Consider the following 17,070-nt stretch of genomic DNA (forward strand, 5'->3'; position numbering starts at 1 on the left):
TACCAAGTTCTCTTATTTCTAATACCTTGTAGTTTCTTTTAGAATTTCTATGATTACAATTTTGTCATCTGTTAATAAAGATGGTTTAATGTCCTGTGCAATGATTATACCTTTTATTTCTTTTTCTTGGTCTTTTTCTGGCTAGTATGTCTCATTTAGTGTTGACTAGAATAGTGATAATGGGCTTCTTAGCTATAACATCAGAGGGGAGAGCATTCAATAGCAAAAGCTTTTTTTTGCCTTTATTGAAATGTTCATATCTATTTTTTCTTTAATACGTTAAGTCAGTTACTTTGGTTGATCTTCAAATATTATTTAAATGGCCAATATGCATATGAAAAGAAGTTCTACATCAATAGCTATATTAGGGACATTAAAATCATGCTTCAGTCCTAAACACTCACCAGAATTGTTTAAAAGGAATTCCAATACCAAGCCTTGGCAAAGTGGAGCACCTATAACTTATGTATATTGCTAGTAGGAGTATAAATTGGTGGAATTACCTTAGAAAACTTTCTAAGATTTTTTTTTTAAGTAATCTCTACAGCCAAAGTGGGGCTTGAACTTAAAACCCGAAGATCAAGAGTCGCATGCTTCACTGACTGAGCCAGCCAGGCACCCCTAGAAAATTTTTTGACCGTATCTACTAAAGCTAGTCCCACATATACCCTATTATCCAATAATTCTACCACTGGGCATATCCCCAAGAGAAAAGAGTACTTATGTTTGTGTACAAGAATATTGATTACAGCATTATTCACAGTAGGAAAAACTGGAAATGTCCTTTGATAGGAGGAAAAAACTATAGAGCAATGATTTAAGAATGAACTACCAATACACACAACAATATGTATGACCCTCACATACATAATGTTGAGTCAAAGAAGCCAAACAAGGTACATCCTGATCGGTTCCATTTATATGAAGATAAAGACTATTTTGAGGGATACCAGAAAGTGATCTAGTTGGGAAGAGCTGTGAGGGAAACTTCTTGGATGCAGGAAATGTCACACATCTTGATTTAGGTGGCAGTTACATCAATATATTCAGATGCAAAATTTTATTAAGTCATACACATAAGATTTGTGCCTTTCATGCCTCAATAAATAGGGAAAGATTTAAAACAAAATCAACAAACAATTTGAAATTTATGACATTTACAATTGCATCAGAAATATTAAATACTAAAAAATAAATCTGACAAAGAATTGCAAAAAGTATATATTGAGAATTATGAAACTTTGCTGAGAGAAATTAACACTTAAACAAATGGTGAGGCATCTATGGAGACTCAACATTGTTAAAATGTCGGTTCTTCCAAAGTTGATCTATAGATTCAACATGATCCCAATCAAAACCCCAAAGGCTTTTTCTGTTTCAGAAGTTGACATACTGAGTCTGCAAATTCAAATGGAAATGCAAAGTTAGAATAGTCAAATCAACTTTGAAAAATAAATTTGGAGAGCTAACACTACCTGATTTCAGCACATCAACCTTGTGTACTGGCACAAAGATAGACAAATTGATAGAACAGAATAGAGTCCATAAATACACCTGTACATACATAGACAACTAATTTTCAACAAAGGTCCAAAGGTAATTCAGGGTAGATAGTTGAAAGGATAGTTGGGGTGCCCGGGTGGCTCAGTCCATTAAGTGTCTGCCTTGGGCTTAGGTCATAATCCTGGGGTCCTGGGATGGAGCCCAGCGTCAGCCTCCCTGCACACTGGGGACTCTGCTGCTCCCTCTCCCTCTGCTCCTCCCTCCACTCGTGCTTGCGTATGCGTGTGCTCTCTCTCTAATAAATAAATAAATCTTAAAAAAAATTAATTCAAAATGGATCATGGACCTAAATGTAAAACTTCAAAGTTTAAAATTTCTAGGGACGCCTCGGTGGCTCAGTCAGTTGAGCATCCAACTCTCGGTTTCTGCTCAGGTCATGGATCTTGGGGTTGTGAACTCAAGCCCTCTGCCAGGCTCTGCACTCAGCAGGGAGTCTGCTTGTGATTCTCTCCCTCTTCCTCTGCCCCTACCCCCACTCACGTGTGCACTCTCTAAAATCCTAAAAAAAAAAACAAACTAGAAAATCTTAGTGACCGTGGATTAGGCAAAGATTTCTTAGATGCGACACTAAAAGCATGTTCCTTAAGAGGAAATTGATAAATTGGACTTTACCAAAATTAAAAGGTTTCTGCACTTTAAAAATAGTTGGGAATCATATAGCTGATAAAGAGCTTGCATCCAGAATATATAAAGAGTTCTCAAAACCCAGTAATAAAAAAACAACAGAATTTTTAACAGGCAAAAAATTTTAACAATCATTTCATCAAAGAAGATATGTGGATATCACATAAACACATCAAAAGATGTTCAGAATCAGTGTCCTTAGAGAGATGTAAATTAAACCACAATGAGATACCACAACACATTAAAATGGCTAAAATGTTAGGGGCACCTGGGTGGCTCAGTTGGTTAAGGGTCTGCTTTTGGCTGTGGTCATGATTCCAGGTTCCTGGGATCAAGCCCTACGTCGGGCTCCCTGCTCAGTGGGGAGTCTGCTTCTCTCTCTCCCCCTGCCCCTCCACCCTGCTCATGCTCTCTCTCTCTCTCTCATTCACTCTCTCTCAAATAAAATCTTTTTTTTTTTAAATGGCTAAAATGTTAGGATGTAGAGCAACTGAAAAACTCATACTCTGCTGGTGGGAATGTAAAATGGCACAACCGTCATATGACCCAGACAGACCACTCCTAGGTATTACCAAAGAGATAAGAAAATGCATGTCCATATAAACATTTGTACAGGCATATTCATAGCAGCTTTAATGGTAATAGCTGAAAATAGAAACAACCCAAATGTCCATCCACAGGTGAGTAGATAAACAAGCTGTAGTATATCTATGCAATGAAATATAAGTAATAAAAGGAATGATAAACTGGGGTGCCTGGGTGGCACGCTTGGTTGAGCGTCTGACTCTTGGTTTCGGCTCAGGTCATGACCTCAGGGTCCTGAGATTAAGCCCCACATCAGGCTCTGCACTCAGCATGGAGTCTGCTTGAGATTCTCTCTCCCTCTCCCTCCACCCCTCCCACTCAGGTTCTCTCTCTCTCTCAAATCTTAAAAAAAAAAAAAAGGAATGAATAATTGATGCACACCACAACATGGATAAATTTCAAAATAATTACACTAAGTAAAAGAAGCCAGACAAAAAAATAGTATATACTCTATGATTCCATTTATAAAAATCCTAGAAAATGCAAACTAATATAATCTATAGTGACAGAAGGCAGATCAGTGGTCAACAAGGGGGTGGAATAGGCCAAGAAGAGCGAGGAGCAACAGCAAGAAGGGAGTAGTTACAAAGAGGCACAAGGTAACTTTTAGGGTAATGTTCACCAAACCTGGGAAGGTTCACTATTTGATTATTGTGATGATGAGTTTATACTCTTTAAACATGTGCAGTTTATTGTATGTCAATTACAGCTCCATAAAGCTATTTTTAAGGCAAGTTTGGCTCCATAGATAAGATTTGAGAGTCATCAGCATACAGATGGTAGTTAGCAACATGAGAAAACTAGTGTGAAAACGGGCAAGGAGAAAATGTAGTCAGGTATTTAATAAATATCTAGTATGTACAGTTATAAATATTACACTAGGACCTGAAAGTACTAAAATTACTACAAGTTTGGCTCTTATATAGTGTTGGAATCACACTTATCAGCCGGCAATTATTATTGTTGTGTTGTATGTGCCCAAATGGGAGAAATTAAAAGGCTCTATGACAGCAGTGGGAAGCTTCTAAGAGCTCAGAGAAAGCTCTCAAGAGGAAGTAATGTCTAAGCTGAGGTTCAAAGAACAGGTAGAAGTTAGCCAAATAGAATGAGATAAACTGGGGGCACCTGGCTGGCTCAGTCAGAAGAGCATGTGACTCTTGATCTCGGGATCATGAATTTGAGCCCCACATTGGGTGTAGCGATTACTTAAAATAAATATTTTTTTTTTAAAAGAATGAGATAAACTGTGCAAAGCAGAGTGACAGCAAATGCAGGGGTTTTGTTTTTTCCTAACTACGTCCCCTTCACCCACCCAACCACCAAATTGTGTAAATTCAAGCTCCACAAATCTGGATTCTCCCTTACAGAAGACATAGGTCATTCTTTTGGGCAGCTCAGAATCTCAGCCCCCTTATGTTTGGGGGGTTCCTTGAGTCTTAATGCCCACTGAGGCAGCCTCCTCTATAGAAGCTGAAAATGCCAAACTAGTTGAGAAGCTAAACTTTTGCTTTCTCAACATCCCTTGGAGTTCAAGTCCTGGCTGGACACTGACCTAGGCTCTGCCCGTCACAAAAATTGGTAGCTAGTTGACACAATGAATCAAGGAAGTACCCTGGTTAATTCTCTCTAGAGGCAGCAGCACTCCTATCAAGATCTAATTCCTAAGGCAGTAGAGACAGTAATACAAAGCTCAGGGTTCAGTACTTGACAACAGTGGCTACAATTTCCCTGCTAGACTAGTTGTGCAGTTTGTTCCTAGCTATATGACTCAGATGGATCTCGATTCTCTAGTCCTTGTGTCTATTCTATGAGCTATGCAATATTCTTCTAATAGAACTTCTTTTATGCTAAAAACCAGAATTCAATTGTTGCTAATGACCAAGAACTCAAACTGACAGACAGTTTGGTTTTTGGAAGTGGAATGATCCCCCACTGACCCTGGTTTGTGTAACTGGCCAGCTATGTTTAAGAGGCAGGATGGAAGGCACTGAGGACACAGCTCTTCTAGACGGGAATATGGTGACCCTGGGACAGGGCATCAAACTTACACCATCAAGAAATGCATTCTAAAGCTGGGGAACCCTGGAAAAAATCTTTTTCTGAGCGCTCATACTAGATGTGGCTGAGGAGGATAAGAAACCAGGGAGCACAGCTGATCTGAAAAAGAAGTCTGCACATCATCCCAAACATCCTAGTCATGAAACTGGATCAAGTAACTGGGTGAGACTTTGGCTGATCTCTCTTTGGGAATGAAGTTTTATGTAGGCATGAGCACTTTTGAAAGTGTATGTAAAGGAAGGAGGATGTGTATGGGTGATAGTAAACTGCATCATTCCTCCCTTATTTCTTGCTATGGAGCCCTAATTTTGTTTGGCTGTCCATCTCCCTAACACACAGCTAAGTCATTTATGGTAATCCTACTTCCTTGGCCAGCAGTTTGTTTAGGAAGGGGTATATGACCAATCTAGCCAATAAGCTCTGAAGAGATGGCTGCTCAGGGTGTTCTGGGAAAGGTCTTCTTACTGATAAACAGAAACAGAAGGAACTTGCAACTATGGCAAGGATCGAGTCCCCTATCGGGCTCCCTGCTCAGTGGGAAGCCTGCTTCTCCCTCTCCCACTCCCCCTGCTTGTGTTCCCTCTCTAGCTGTGTGTCTCTGTCAAATAAATAAATAAAATCTTTAAAAAAGAAGAAAAAGAAAAGAACAGTGATCATTGGATAAAATGTGGGGAACTCCAACCTTTGCAAAAGCAATACTAAGAAATTATTATACGGCCAGAGGAGAATAGGAACAAGCTGGGCACAAAAGTGAAAGCAAGAGAGAATTTAAGAGTGAGTTATAAAAGGTTAAATACTAGAAAGGTCAAGGAAGATAAGGAAGGCTAGAAATTTGGCAATATGGAAATTAATTACTAGTTAGTGACCTTTTCAACAGTAACTTCAGGGTAATAGTGAGAGCAAATGCAATACTACAGAGGGTTAAAGAATGAATGGAAAATGAGGAAAGCGTCAGGTTTTTAGGTTAAGGACCGTGACAGTAACATCACAGATCCTTCCTTAATAAATACACGTTGAATCAATGATTTGATGTGCAAGGCCAGGTACCGACTGAGCGCTATGCTCCTGTTCAGTTCAGTACAATCAGATTATGTTAGGGGATGCATGGCTAGAGAGAGTTCTGGAGGAGAAAGAACTTTTCCATGACCCTCTTAGGGTCCTTCGCTGAGCCTAAAAATCAAACTGACAAAGACAGATTAAAGGAGGAAAGCATATTTATTTTAATATGTTTTACATGACATGGGAGATTTCATATGGAAATAAAGACTCAAAGAAATGCTTAAGCCTAAGTGTTTTTTATACTAGGTTTGATAGAGTGGAAAGTCATGAAAAATGACAGGAAAAAAGGGTATGAGTGAAGGGTAGTGAACGGGGAAATTTAGCAAGGCCTATTCATTCAGATTCTTCTTTGCTTCCCTCTGACTTCAGAGATAGAAATGCTCCTTCTAAAATCATGTTTTGGAAGAGTATTAACTGACATGAGAAAATGAGTAAGTGTACAGGGGTATCACACTGAGATTTTAATTTTCTTCTATTTTTGTTTCCATGTTTTCCAAGTTTAACAATTAACAGATCTATTTTCTAATTAGAAACCTTGGTTTTTAAAGTATGTTGGATATCATTGCTGAGAAAATTTTATGGTTTTCTAATTTTCAGAGCTTATGGCGATCCATTGTGTGCTGTCTGGAAGCCACCGTTTGGCACAGCAGCAAGGAAAAATGAGAGGATGACAAGTCTGCAATTATAACCTGACCAGTGGAGCTTGTTATACGAACATTTAGTAACACTGTAAATACTAGCAACATTTTCTGTATATTTGTTCTTAAGAGACATTTGCTTGAAAACACAAACATTGAGGATTTTTACATGATTTATTTAATAATAAACCAATTAAAGATACAAAAACGTTTAGAGGATTCCAAAATTTAAATTTTTGTTTAAATACAAATTCACTCTGTAATATGAAAACATATAACATCAGACCTCTAAACATAATGATTTTTTTCATCTACAAAAATTTCTCCTCTGCTGTGCTAGAAAATTTGCAGAAAACAATTTTTCTTGTGAAATTAAATGTACATTATTTACAGTTGAAAAAGTAATCTAAAAGCTATTTCATTTCAGAGACTTAGATATATATGTATATTATCTTTGTATGCAACCCCCCACTCCCAATAAAAAATGATCCAAAATATAAAGCAATTATGCTTTTATAGAAACTGACTACTCAGCCAGATTAGCCCAAGGCTTGGTTGCTTTCTGGCCCCTTAAGAAAGAGCTCTGACTCTTTCAGAATGGCAGTATATCGTTTAGCAGTCGGCAACGTAAGTTTACTAATGGACCATGGTGCACAGTGGCCTAAAGAGTTAATGAACAAAGTATTTAGGAAGAATTCAGATTCAGAGCAGATCTTACAGGTAACAGAAGAATGAATTTTGTAGGGCCACTTATTTTTCTGTAATATGTTAGCTATATTTACATTAAGAAATATGTGATAATGTTTTAGTTGATTTAACTTTAAAACATAGGAGCTAGAAACTTCAAATTTAGAACCAGAAAGCAAACTGGAGATCATCAAGTCTAATCCAATGCACCCCCCCTCTTCCTTTTTTGAGAGAACTGAGGCCCAAAAAGATCCAGTGGCTTTGCCCAGTTATACAACCAAGCCAGCAGGAGAGCCACTCGTAGGCTGATGCTTTTGTACTCTCCTGCTTCTGAAGTAACGTTCAGCCATATCATGGACATTTTCCAATTTTTCATGTTATTTTTTACATATTCATAGTTCCTTAAACAGTGCAATCAACTAAAGTCAATCTAAGTGAAATCATAATTTTAACAAAGTAGAAAATAGGTGTCTTGCATCTGGAAGAGTCAAGACTTTCACTTACACAAATGGAATGAAAATAGTTCCTACATAAATTTCCTGTTGCCTTATATTGACGTACTGTATTTACAAAAGAATCAGAAAAGCTAATACCATGTAAAATTAAAAAAGAAACGTTAAAAATGCTTATGATATAGCAACTGAAAAAAAATCAGAAAAGAAGGTCTTCATAGTATAAAATGCCTGTTCCTTCACAATTGAATTCTGAAACATTTGGAGAACAAAGAGAAGCACTTGGGTTCCCTCCCTCATCCAACAAAGTCAACATTAACTCTAAATTAATATTTTTAACAATTAACTACAAAATTAGGAACATTTGTAGAATTTCTCTGAGAATCAATCAGATAGTCTGCAGACAACTGACAAGGTTCAATTAAAAACCAATCATCTATAATTCCTTTGGTATATTCATTAAAAAGAGTTGGGTTCCAGCAATTCATTTTGTTTCATAGCTACCTGAGAGACAAATCCGTTGGAATTGGATACCACCATCACATAAGGCTGCGGCTGTGGCTCAGTTTTCTCACTGTCTTCTTTCCAATTATCTTCAGCTTCCTTTTTCACCGCTTCCTGCGTAAGAGTTTTTGTTTCTTGAGCTTTGATAACTGAAGTGATGACAGTGCCAGGTGGGTGAGCAACGAGTTGTGAACTTCGAGGAGAAAAGGTCACCACGGGGGTCGCAGCACTGAAGGACGGAGATGAAGCCACGGTGACCGTGCCATTGCTGATGGACTGCACGTTGCTGGTAAGGACCTGCTGCACATGTGCAGGGCTCAGGACAATGGAAGGAGGGGAGCCCGGCTTTCGGGACTGCAGCATGACGTTTTCTTTCAGTACTGTCATGGGCTGTGATGACGGAATGGCTTGTAAAATAAATTTCTGAGACCCCGCACCTGAAGATGGATCTGTGCTGGCTATCACTGTTGTGATTGGCACAGTCTGGAGTGTTACTGTATGCAAATGCTGATTCCCAGGAGACACAACCACTGGAACTTGGGCAGGAGCCTGTATAGTCCTATTGAGATGATGAAATAACAGAAAATCAGCATATTCTAGAATTATTTGAAACTTTAATATTTGACAAGTTGTTTTGACAAAATAGAGGAGTCATACATTTGAAATGCTGCTTCCCATATCTTCGACACAGCAAAAACATCATACCAGACCCGGTCTCATAGGGAATGCCCGAAACAAAACTCTCAAGCTATTAACTCTGATACTATCTGATGGGGCGAAGAAAGTCTGTCCTAAGTGCCACATTAATTAATGCATATAGGGATGCAATTTTGTTTGAAAGGAGGAGGATATCAAAATGCTTGGCAAAGAAGTTAGTTAGGTATGAGCTGCTTGAAAGAAAATTGGGAATTTTAAAACAAATGTATTGGATTCACACTCATTATTTTTAATACTTGAGGGACAATGCTCATCCACAATTACCAAACTTTATAGGATTGTAATTGTTTTCAACCTCTTTTTCTATATATAGAAGAAAAATTCTCAATTAACAAATAAAAAAACACCTCAGTCTTAAATGTATATGTGACAGAATTATCAGAAGAAATTTTTTTTAGAAGAAATTTAATAGTTCACAGTTCATATCATATTACATAAAGTAAATCACAAATTTAATTCATGAGGATTCTTTAGGCTGGCAGAGAGAGCAAAAAGAAAGGGCAAGCTTTGGCAAAATAAACAGAAGCATGTTTTAGCAGTTTTCTCAGCTCAAATAATCTTCACAAATTTTAGCCATAAAGCTACAATTTAACATAAAATCTTTTAATGTAAACCCAGTTTATGTAAGGTTGTTAATCCCAGTTATTGAAGAGATACATAAGTGATACTGTGAGTCGATCCAATTTTAAAAGTTCACTGCTGTGAAAATTACAGTTATGGCCATTGTTAATATAAAATAAATGCAGCTGAAAAAACTCAGCATCTGGATCTCAACTGTGTTTCCTCTGAATTCTGTAAAGCTATTTTACAAAAAAAATAGATGATTCCTACTTCAAATGATTAACAGCTAGATTGGCCCCCCATAATCTGAATGTTAATCACTGCACATAGATTATTATAGGCAAATTTTAGTAAGTTATAGTTATGTGGCCTGTCACATATGTGAGAAGTGAAACTCTGGAGAAAAGAAATGGGCTAAGTGGAAATATGAAAGAAAATTCAGTGCAACTTAAGAGAAACTCAAAGCAAGTGGAAAGACACAGGATGACCAGAGCCTACCCATTATGATAGGATTCTGATTTCCAAGTTCAGATTCCAACCAAGTTGTCACTGTGAGGATCAGTCTAGAGCAGGATATTAGCAGCTCTTTTGAAGGACAGAGCTAGAAAAGAGTACGAGTTGGGTAATGAAGATTTTTAATAGGTGGGCAGGGGATGACTAGAAATAAAGGCCAGATTTACTGATACTATTATTGGTCAAGCAAGGAAGAGTTGGAAGAATACAGAATTAACTTTGGGAGTCAGACAGCTTTTCCAAAATATACTGTGCCTCCTTTCTCCCCTCTGCCGACCTGAATCAGGATATCTTGGGTGGAATCTGAGCCTGGGTACGGTACCTGACCCTGCAGCCAGAGATCATTTCTTAAATAAAGGGCTTCCCATGACAAGAGTTCCTGTACATGTATATACAGATAAAACAGTACACAGGGTATATAGTAAGCACACAGATTGTATCTAGGAATATGTACAGTCTTGCCACCCGGTAAGTACTATTACCCCCATTTTATACATAAAGAATTAATGCACAAAGAGGGTGAACAGCTAGCATAAGGTGACCAGTTAGATAAGAAAAGAGGCCATCTGACTGCAAGGCCTCTGCTTAAACATTACAACACACTGCCACTTCTTCAGTCCTAAATAACTTCAGCTGAAGATGAATATTATCTATTATATCTTTAAACTGTGGGCAATTACCAACCTTTAATACACAACTCCACCTTCCTCTTTTCCTCCCCCAGGTGTGGCACAAGCAATAATGTACTTGGAAATTTTCCATATTGCTAATCAGGGCTACCACTAGACTTTCAATGCTTTTGTTCAAGCCAGAAAAAGACCTCCTTTTCTCAAAACACCTGACTGCCATCTGCCAGAAAATACATATACTCATCTATAATATCTACAATGTAAATATACTGGCTTATTTGAACATATTCTAAAATAATTTTCGCTAATAAAAAATTCAGAGATTAAAGGTAAAATATTATGCAGCCTTTTCCCAACCACAGAAATTTTAAATTATTTTTATCTTAGTTAATGATTAAACAGTCAGTTGTGTCTGGTGATGTTATATAACAAAGGTTATAGTATAGTTAACTACTTAATAAAAATTTCCTAAGCTGCTTGTAACCAGTGGTATAATACTGGAAATTTAAAATACCTCAAACTGGGGCGCCTGGGTGGCTCAGTTGGTTAAGCGACTGCCTTCAGCTCAGGTCATGATCCTGGAGTCCCAGGATCGAGCCCCGCATCGAGCCCCGCATCGGGCTCCCTGCTCAGCAGGGAGTCTGCTTCTCCTTCTGACCCTCCCCCCTCTCATGCTCTCTCTATCTCATTCTCTCTCTCAAATAAATAAATAAATAAAATCTTTTAAAAAATAAAAAAAAATACCTCAAAACTTTGAGACTAAAAAGATATACACTATAACATTTAGTTTTTACTGTATATCTACTCAGATGTCAAGAATGTCATTTAACTGTTACAATCACCTGTAAAGTTAAGTATTATCTTTATTTTACAGATGAGGAAACAGACTCAGAATAGTTAGTTAACCCAATTCAATGTTACATCTAATAATTGACAAGGTTGGATGGCTGGAAAGTTATGCCTACATTCTTCCTACTCCATTACTTTGCTTTTAAGATAACATTATACATTTTTAGAGGCTAATTTTCTCAAAAGACCCTAAGACAAACTATTAGTGCTTGAATAAATATTGTAGAGAAATAAGTTATGCTAGGTAGGTATATGGACTTGCAAGTCTACCAAGGGACAATTTTAGGAAAAAAATTGACCAGAGGCTTACAATTTCATTATAGTTGTTTCTTTAAATAACATGAAGCCAGAGTCAAAATCAAAATTTGTAAAAACTGAGCACATATACCATAAATCAATTAAGAAAAGCTTAATAGATTTCCACATAGACACATGCAATTATTTGAGAATAAAAGGAGGAGCAAAGGAAAAATTGAGAAAAGAAAAAACATATTGCTACTTCATTGTAAAATAACTGGTAATTCATGAGAGTTAAGTGAATCAGCAGGCAGGGCGGCAAATCATTAAGCTCACTGCTTTGGACTAAACTGCTTGCATTAAAACACTGTCTCCACCACTTACTAGATGTGACCAGGCTCCTTGGCCTCTCCTTGCCTTGGTTTCCTCATCTGTAAAATAGGAATAATATTACCTATATCTCATTGATCTGTGAGGATATTAGACATTAATATATGGAAAAGTGTATGAAATACAGAGAGTGCTTTGAAAGTGTCAGTTCTTGTTGTTATATTAATAACCTAATTTTAAGTCATATATATTCCATCTTAGCTACAGAAAAAAAATCTTTAAATGGTCTTTGATTTTATTAATAAAATCAAAGATAAGTTATAAAGATAAGATATTTTATTAATAAAATCAAAGATAGTTATAAAGATATGAAATATATAGCCAAAGTACTGTTACTTTTCTTAGGAGTGATAATATGGTTACTTAGGGTAATCTCTCTATTCTTAAGAGCTGTATGTTGAAATGTTTAGGAGTGAAATGTCATAAGGATGTCAACTTACTTGACAAATAGCCAAACAGAAAAAAGGCTATAAATAAATATAGAGCAAAAACAAATAAGGCAAAACACTATCAACTGTGAATCCAGGAGGATGTAAATAGGTGTTCACTGTACTATTTCAATCTGTTGATATTTTGAAAATTTTCATAATGAAAAATTGGGGTAATTATAAAAAATCCAAAAAAATAAATTGCTAAGCAAGTAATGAAAAATGATTCTAGTAATACATTAAAATTTCAGAGTAATATGTACAATTTGCTTGAAATTTATTTAACACTTTTTCTTTCTTTCTATATAATGGAAGGGAATACCAGCAAAACCCGAGTCATTATATTCAGCAGCTGTTAGTCTTCAAAGAGTATTATTATTAACTTTGGCCTTTCCACATCTAATAATTTCAGGGAATAAAATGCATTCCATAAAAGGTTTAACTGCTTTAAAATAAGTAGGATTTTTGGGAGATACAAATAAAAGGTACAGCCAAAAAGAGAATTTTTTTAAAAGCCAAAGGAATGATAACGAATGTGTGTATATACATACACATAAATATAAAATGATTTTTTCAAGTTTTGAAATTAAATTTTGTTACCTCATTATATAAGCAGTCCACTTAGAGAACTCATTGCTCTGAGAGGAGATACAGAATGAATATATAAACTACTTCAAAATAAGTTCTATAAATCTGAAGGGATGTTATGTGTCAGACACTAGGTTAAAGTGGTAGGAGAAGGACAATGAATAAAATGTGGCTCCTACAGATTTAAACATACAGGAGGAGATGAGCATGAAAGTCAACCTTAACACCTGGCTCATTGACCAGACTGCGGTGCACCCAAGCAGTAAGCCTGAGCTAGAAGGCAAGGAGGGAATCATGAGCAGAGTGAGGGCTGGTGCGGAAGCTCCAGAAATTTGACTGCACTCTGTGTGCAACACAGATCTAATGACAGCTGCAAGAAGGTAATGTAGCAAAGCTGTTACTAGGAGTCTTACATAGGTTGGACCAAAGAGAAAAAAATAATAGAGGCAGGAAGCAGGCACAGAATAATCCGGAATAATCAGGGACCTTGGAAATGAAAATTCTGAAAAGTACACCAAAAGACAGTTTGCAAATCAGGGATAGGGAGTGTATTATAGTGTTTTAATATCTGGCACTGAGTATCATTCAGAAGTTGACATTCAGAGTAATACTGCATCCAATACAGTATCACAATTGAGTACCTTTCAGAGCTAGAGGTATGTGGGGTTTTTTATGGGGGGGGGAGGGCCGGGTATTTGTTTTTATTCTCAAGGTATAAAAAGCAAATTGATTACAGATGCTAAAAAATAACTGAATCACTCCAAGAAGGGGATCCTAGTGATTAGCTGTGGCCATGTACTGTTTCCTATCAACACAAATACACACAATGATAAGATGACAAAGAGCCTAGAAACCACTGAGAGGAATCACATCCAATGAGATACTCAGTCATCACACATAACCAATAATTGACCTAGAGGAAAATAAAATATTAAGACAAATAGATAAGTACTCCTTTAATAACAGTTAAAGATTTATCATTCCTAATTAAAATGGGGAAAATGTAATCTTTATACTCATTGCAAGTCAATTTTCATGATGCCAAAAGTTTATATGGGCCATACAAGGAAGACTGGAACTTCTAACTCTGCCTTGATTCTGGGTAATGTTTCTTACTTCAAGATCAACTCAACAAAAATCCAGCATTTATATTCTCGAATATACGAATGTAAGACTGAAGTCACCTAATGAAAGCAATCAAAGAATCATTTTTAATGGATTTGGAAGGGTTCCTATATTTTATTTTAATTCATATTCTGGAAACTCATGATAGTAGAAAAAGAAAAACACTGCAAACGTCCATCTAATTTTCTGCCTTCCTCCTTTTCCTCCATTCTATATCAGCGAGACCAGTCCCAAATTCTGCAAAAGACCAGTCTACAGCTGATAAGGTTTCCTTGGCCAATTTGTTGTTTCATATCTTTCCTGGGGCTATGAGGCAAATTTGATTTGATTGCTAAGAAACTATTCCTCCAATTTCTGCCACTCTAAAAGCCTGAAAAAGTGGACCTTAGATTCTTGGCCTCCCTACCTCTTTGGACTTTAGAACTGTTCCGTGATAGGATCTTCCCAAGGAATAATGCTATTTCTTGGAACTCACTACATTCCAGAAGGTCACAATATGTCAATTTATGTGGAATTTTTACAGCTTCTGACTTTGGAAAAAAGATCTGAAACCATTCGCTGTATTTTCTAATATGTGGATCCCTTCTTGTATGGATCAATCGAATTATACAAAGGTAGAGTGGACAAGATTTAAATGGATAGAACAACATCAGGTAATGACAAAGTTAAAAATAAGGAATCACTGATACAATCAGCTGCTGAAAACAATCTGCTGAACAAGATCTCTGGCTTAAAAATCAATGTAATTTTTATTTTCACTTCTGAATCCTGACCCAGAGTCATCAACGAGTAATGACTCTGGTCAGAAACATCACATAATGATACGCATCGATAAGTTTAGTTTTCTCACCTAATACTCTGAACAGAAGAATGTAATGTTTCGTCCTGCACGCTACTGGTTACGCCTGCTTCTCCTTCTGGGACAGCCTGTACTGGCTGTACGACATGAATAGTCCGGAAGAGCTGGGTGGGGTATGGAGACTGTGTGGGCTGCACTGTCCTCAGGACTTCGGACGGCTGTGCGACTTCCACAGGATCTTTGGGTTTTGTAGCTTTAGAATTCCCTGGTTTGAGAACTGTAGTGGCTCCTCCTTTCATCCCTGGACTTGAAGATACTCTCGACCTGCTTGCTTGGTTTCTACTTGAGGTGGTTGTTGAAGCCAGTGATGGATCTGAAGACTCTATGCTGGAACCTGGATCCTCATCATCTATATAAATAAGATCTTTTGGCATTTCCTTAAACTGATACACCAAGCGCTGACCTTCTACTTTTGCCAGAATACCCCTTTGGTAATAGTACCTATTCAAAGCAGACAATTTTATCAATATTTTATTCAGTTAAACATAAATTAAAATTATGTTCAACAAAATTGCAGTTCTTTAATCATAAACAAAAGTTTAAAGTTGGCAACAAGTGGGAGAAGAATTTCAATGAAGGGCAGTTATTTTGTATAAAATGGTATAATTAAACACATTATTTTCTAAATAAATGTAAAACACACATACTCACAGCTAAAGAAAAATCCTTATTATCAACTAAACCTAAAACCAATTCTGATGAGGGGATTGTTGATAAAATACGTGGATTATCCTAGTCATTCACTTTTCTTCCTTCATCTCCCCTTCTTTCAACTTGCCGGAATAATCAAATCCACTACAAACCTCAAGAGTTTATTTCCCTTCCATAGTTTATTATAATGTCCTTACCAGTTTAAATTTGATTCAGTAAATCTGATTCAGTTTTCCATAGAAGTGACTCAAAATTTTGTCATTGATTTTAATTAGATCAAGAATCTAAAAAGTGTGAGTTAAAAAAACAAACACACACAAACTGTAACTAAACAGTTCTGGTTTAAGAAGGTTATCAAGTTATCAGATGACTGCTACTTCTAATAACTCTTTCTCAAACAGATGCATATCTCGAAGAATAACCTGGATCACAGAAAAACACACTAAAAGTGAGCTTAGGAATAAAATGATAACCTGCCCAGTTCAAAATGTACACAATGCCTAATACTATTCTTGAAGCATTTATTCCAACATAATACAGATCATACCTGAGATTTACATTTAAAAAATGCACCCTCTTATTAAGTACCTGCATTACCCCTACATGTTAATTTTGTGCTGAATTCGAGTTTAACAGCTCAAAACATAGGAGCCCTTGGTCAATTTATAACTCCTGATGAGAGTTTACATTTTCTAATCCCTTTACAAGTAAAATATCTGTTGTTTGCATGAACATTTTTTTTTGAAGAAAAACATTTTCCCAGATCAGAACAGGACTTCAATTTAAATACGTAGTGATTTCTAGAAGTAGCGTGGTTTAGCACTTGGATAATAAAATTCACCATTTTTGTAATCCTCTACCTTTTTAGAAGTTACCTAACTTTTTAGTATTTAGGAAACAATATTCTTAACACAATGAACTACAAAAACTTCATGTACCTGAGAGCTCTTCCCATGGTCTCGTAATTCATGTCAGGCTTGTTTTTGTGCTTCCCCCACAACCTGGATACTGCTTTAGAATCTACCAGTTTAAAAATGCCTTTTTCTCGCTGGGTCCATTTGATATATTTAGGACAAGTAGCTTTGTCCTGGAGCAGTGCCAGTAAAAACTCCCAGAGATAAATTGTGTTTCCTAAAACAAAAGCAATTTGACCAAAATTTCATTGGAAAAGAGAAAAATTAAACACAACTAAAAGCCTTGTAAGTTCCCTCTATAGTTATACAAAAATATTACATAATTTGGTTAGCACTGGCAATAATTTTTAGGGTCTAATATAGGTCTTTTTATTCATCCCATATGAGATGTCTGGACAGAGCGATATTGGCAATTAGATTTATGATGACTTGAAAATAA

General features: G+C 36.5%; 1 protein-coding gene across 5 annotated transcripts in view; it reads right to left on the minus strand.

Annotated features, from left to right (window-relative positions):
• Positions 1–6,672: 6,672 nt before the first annotated feature.
• ELF1 (E74 like ETS transcription factor 1) overlaps positions 6,673–17,070 on the minus strand; it is a 103,387-nt gene continuing 92,989 nt past the window's right edge. For all 5 annotated transcript variants that reach the window (XM_021697917.2, XM_021697918.2, XM_021697920.2 and 2 more), the window contains 3 exons: positions 16,656–16,848; positions 15,058–15,507; positions 6,673–8,729 (listed from right to left, as the gene is read on the minus strand). In XM_021697917.2, coding sequence (XP_021553592.1) covers positions 8,126–8,729; positions 15,058–15,507; positions 16,656–16,848 — 1,247 coding nt within the window. In that variant the 3' untranslated portion in view covers positions 6,673–8,125. The remainder of the gene's footprint in view (positions 8,730–15,057; positions 15,508–16,655; positions 16,849–17,070) is intronic.

Source organism: Neomonachus schauinslandi, chromosome 3 (assembly GCF_002201575.2).
Source record: "Neomonachus schauinslandi chromosome 3, ASM220157v2, whole genome shotgun sequence".
Taxonomy (NCBI): Eukaryota; Metazoa; Chordata; class Mammalia; order Carnivora; family Phocidae; genus Neomonachus; species Neomonachus schauinslandi.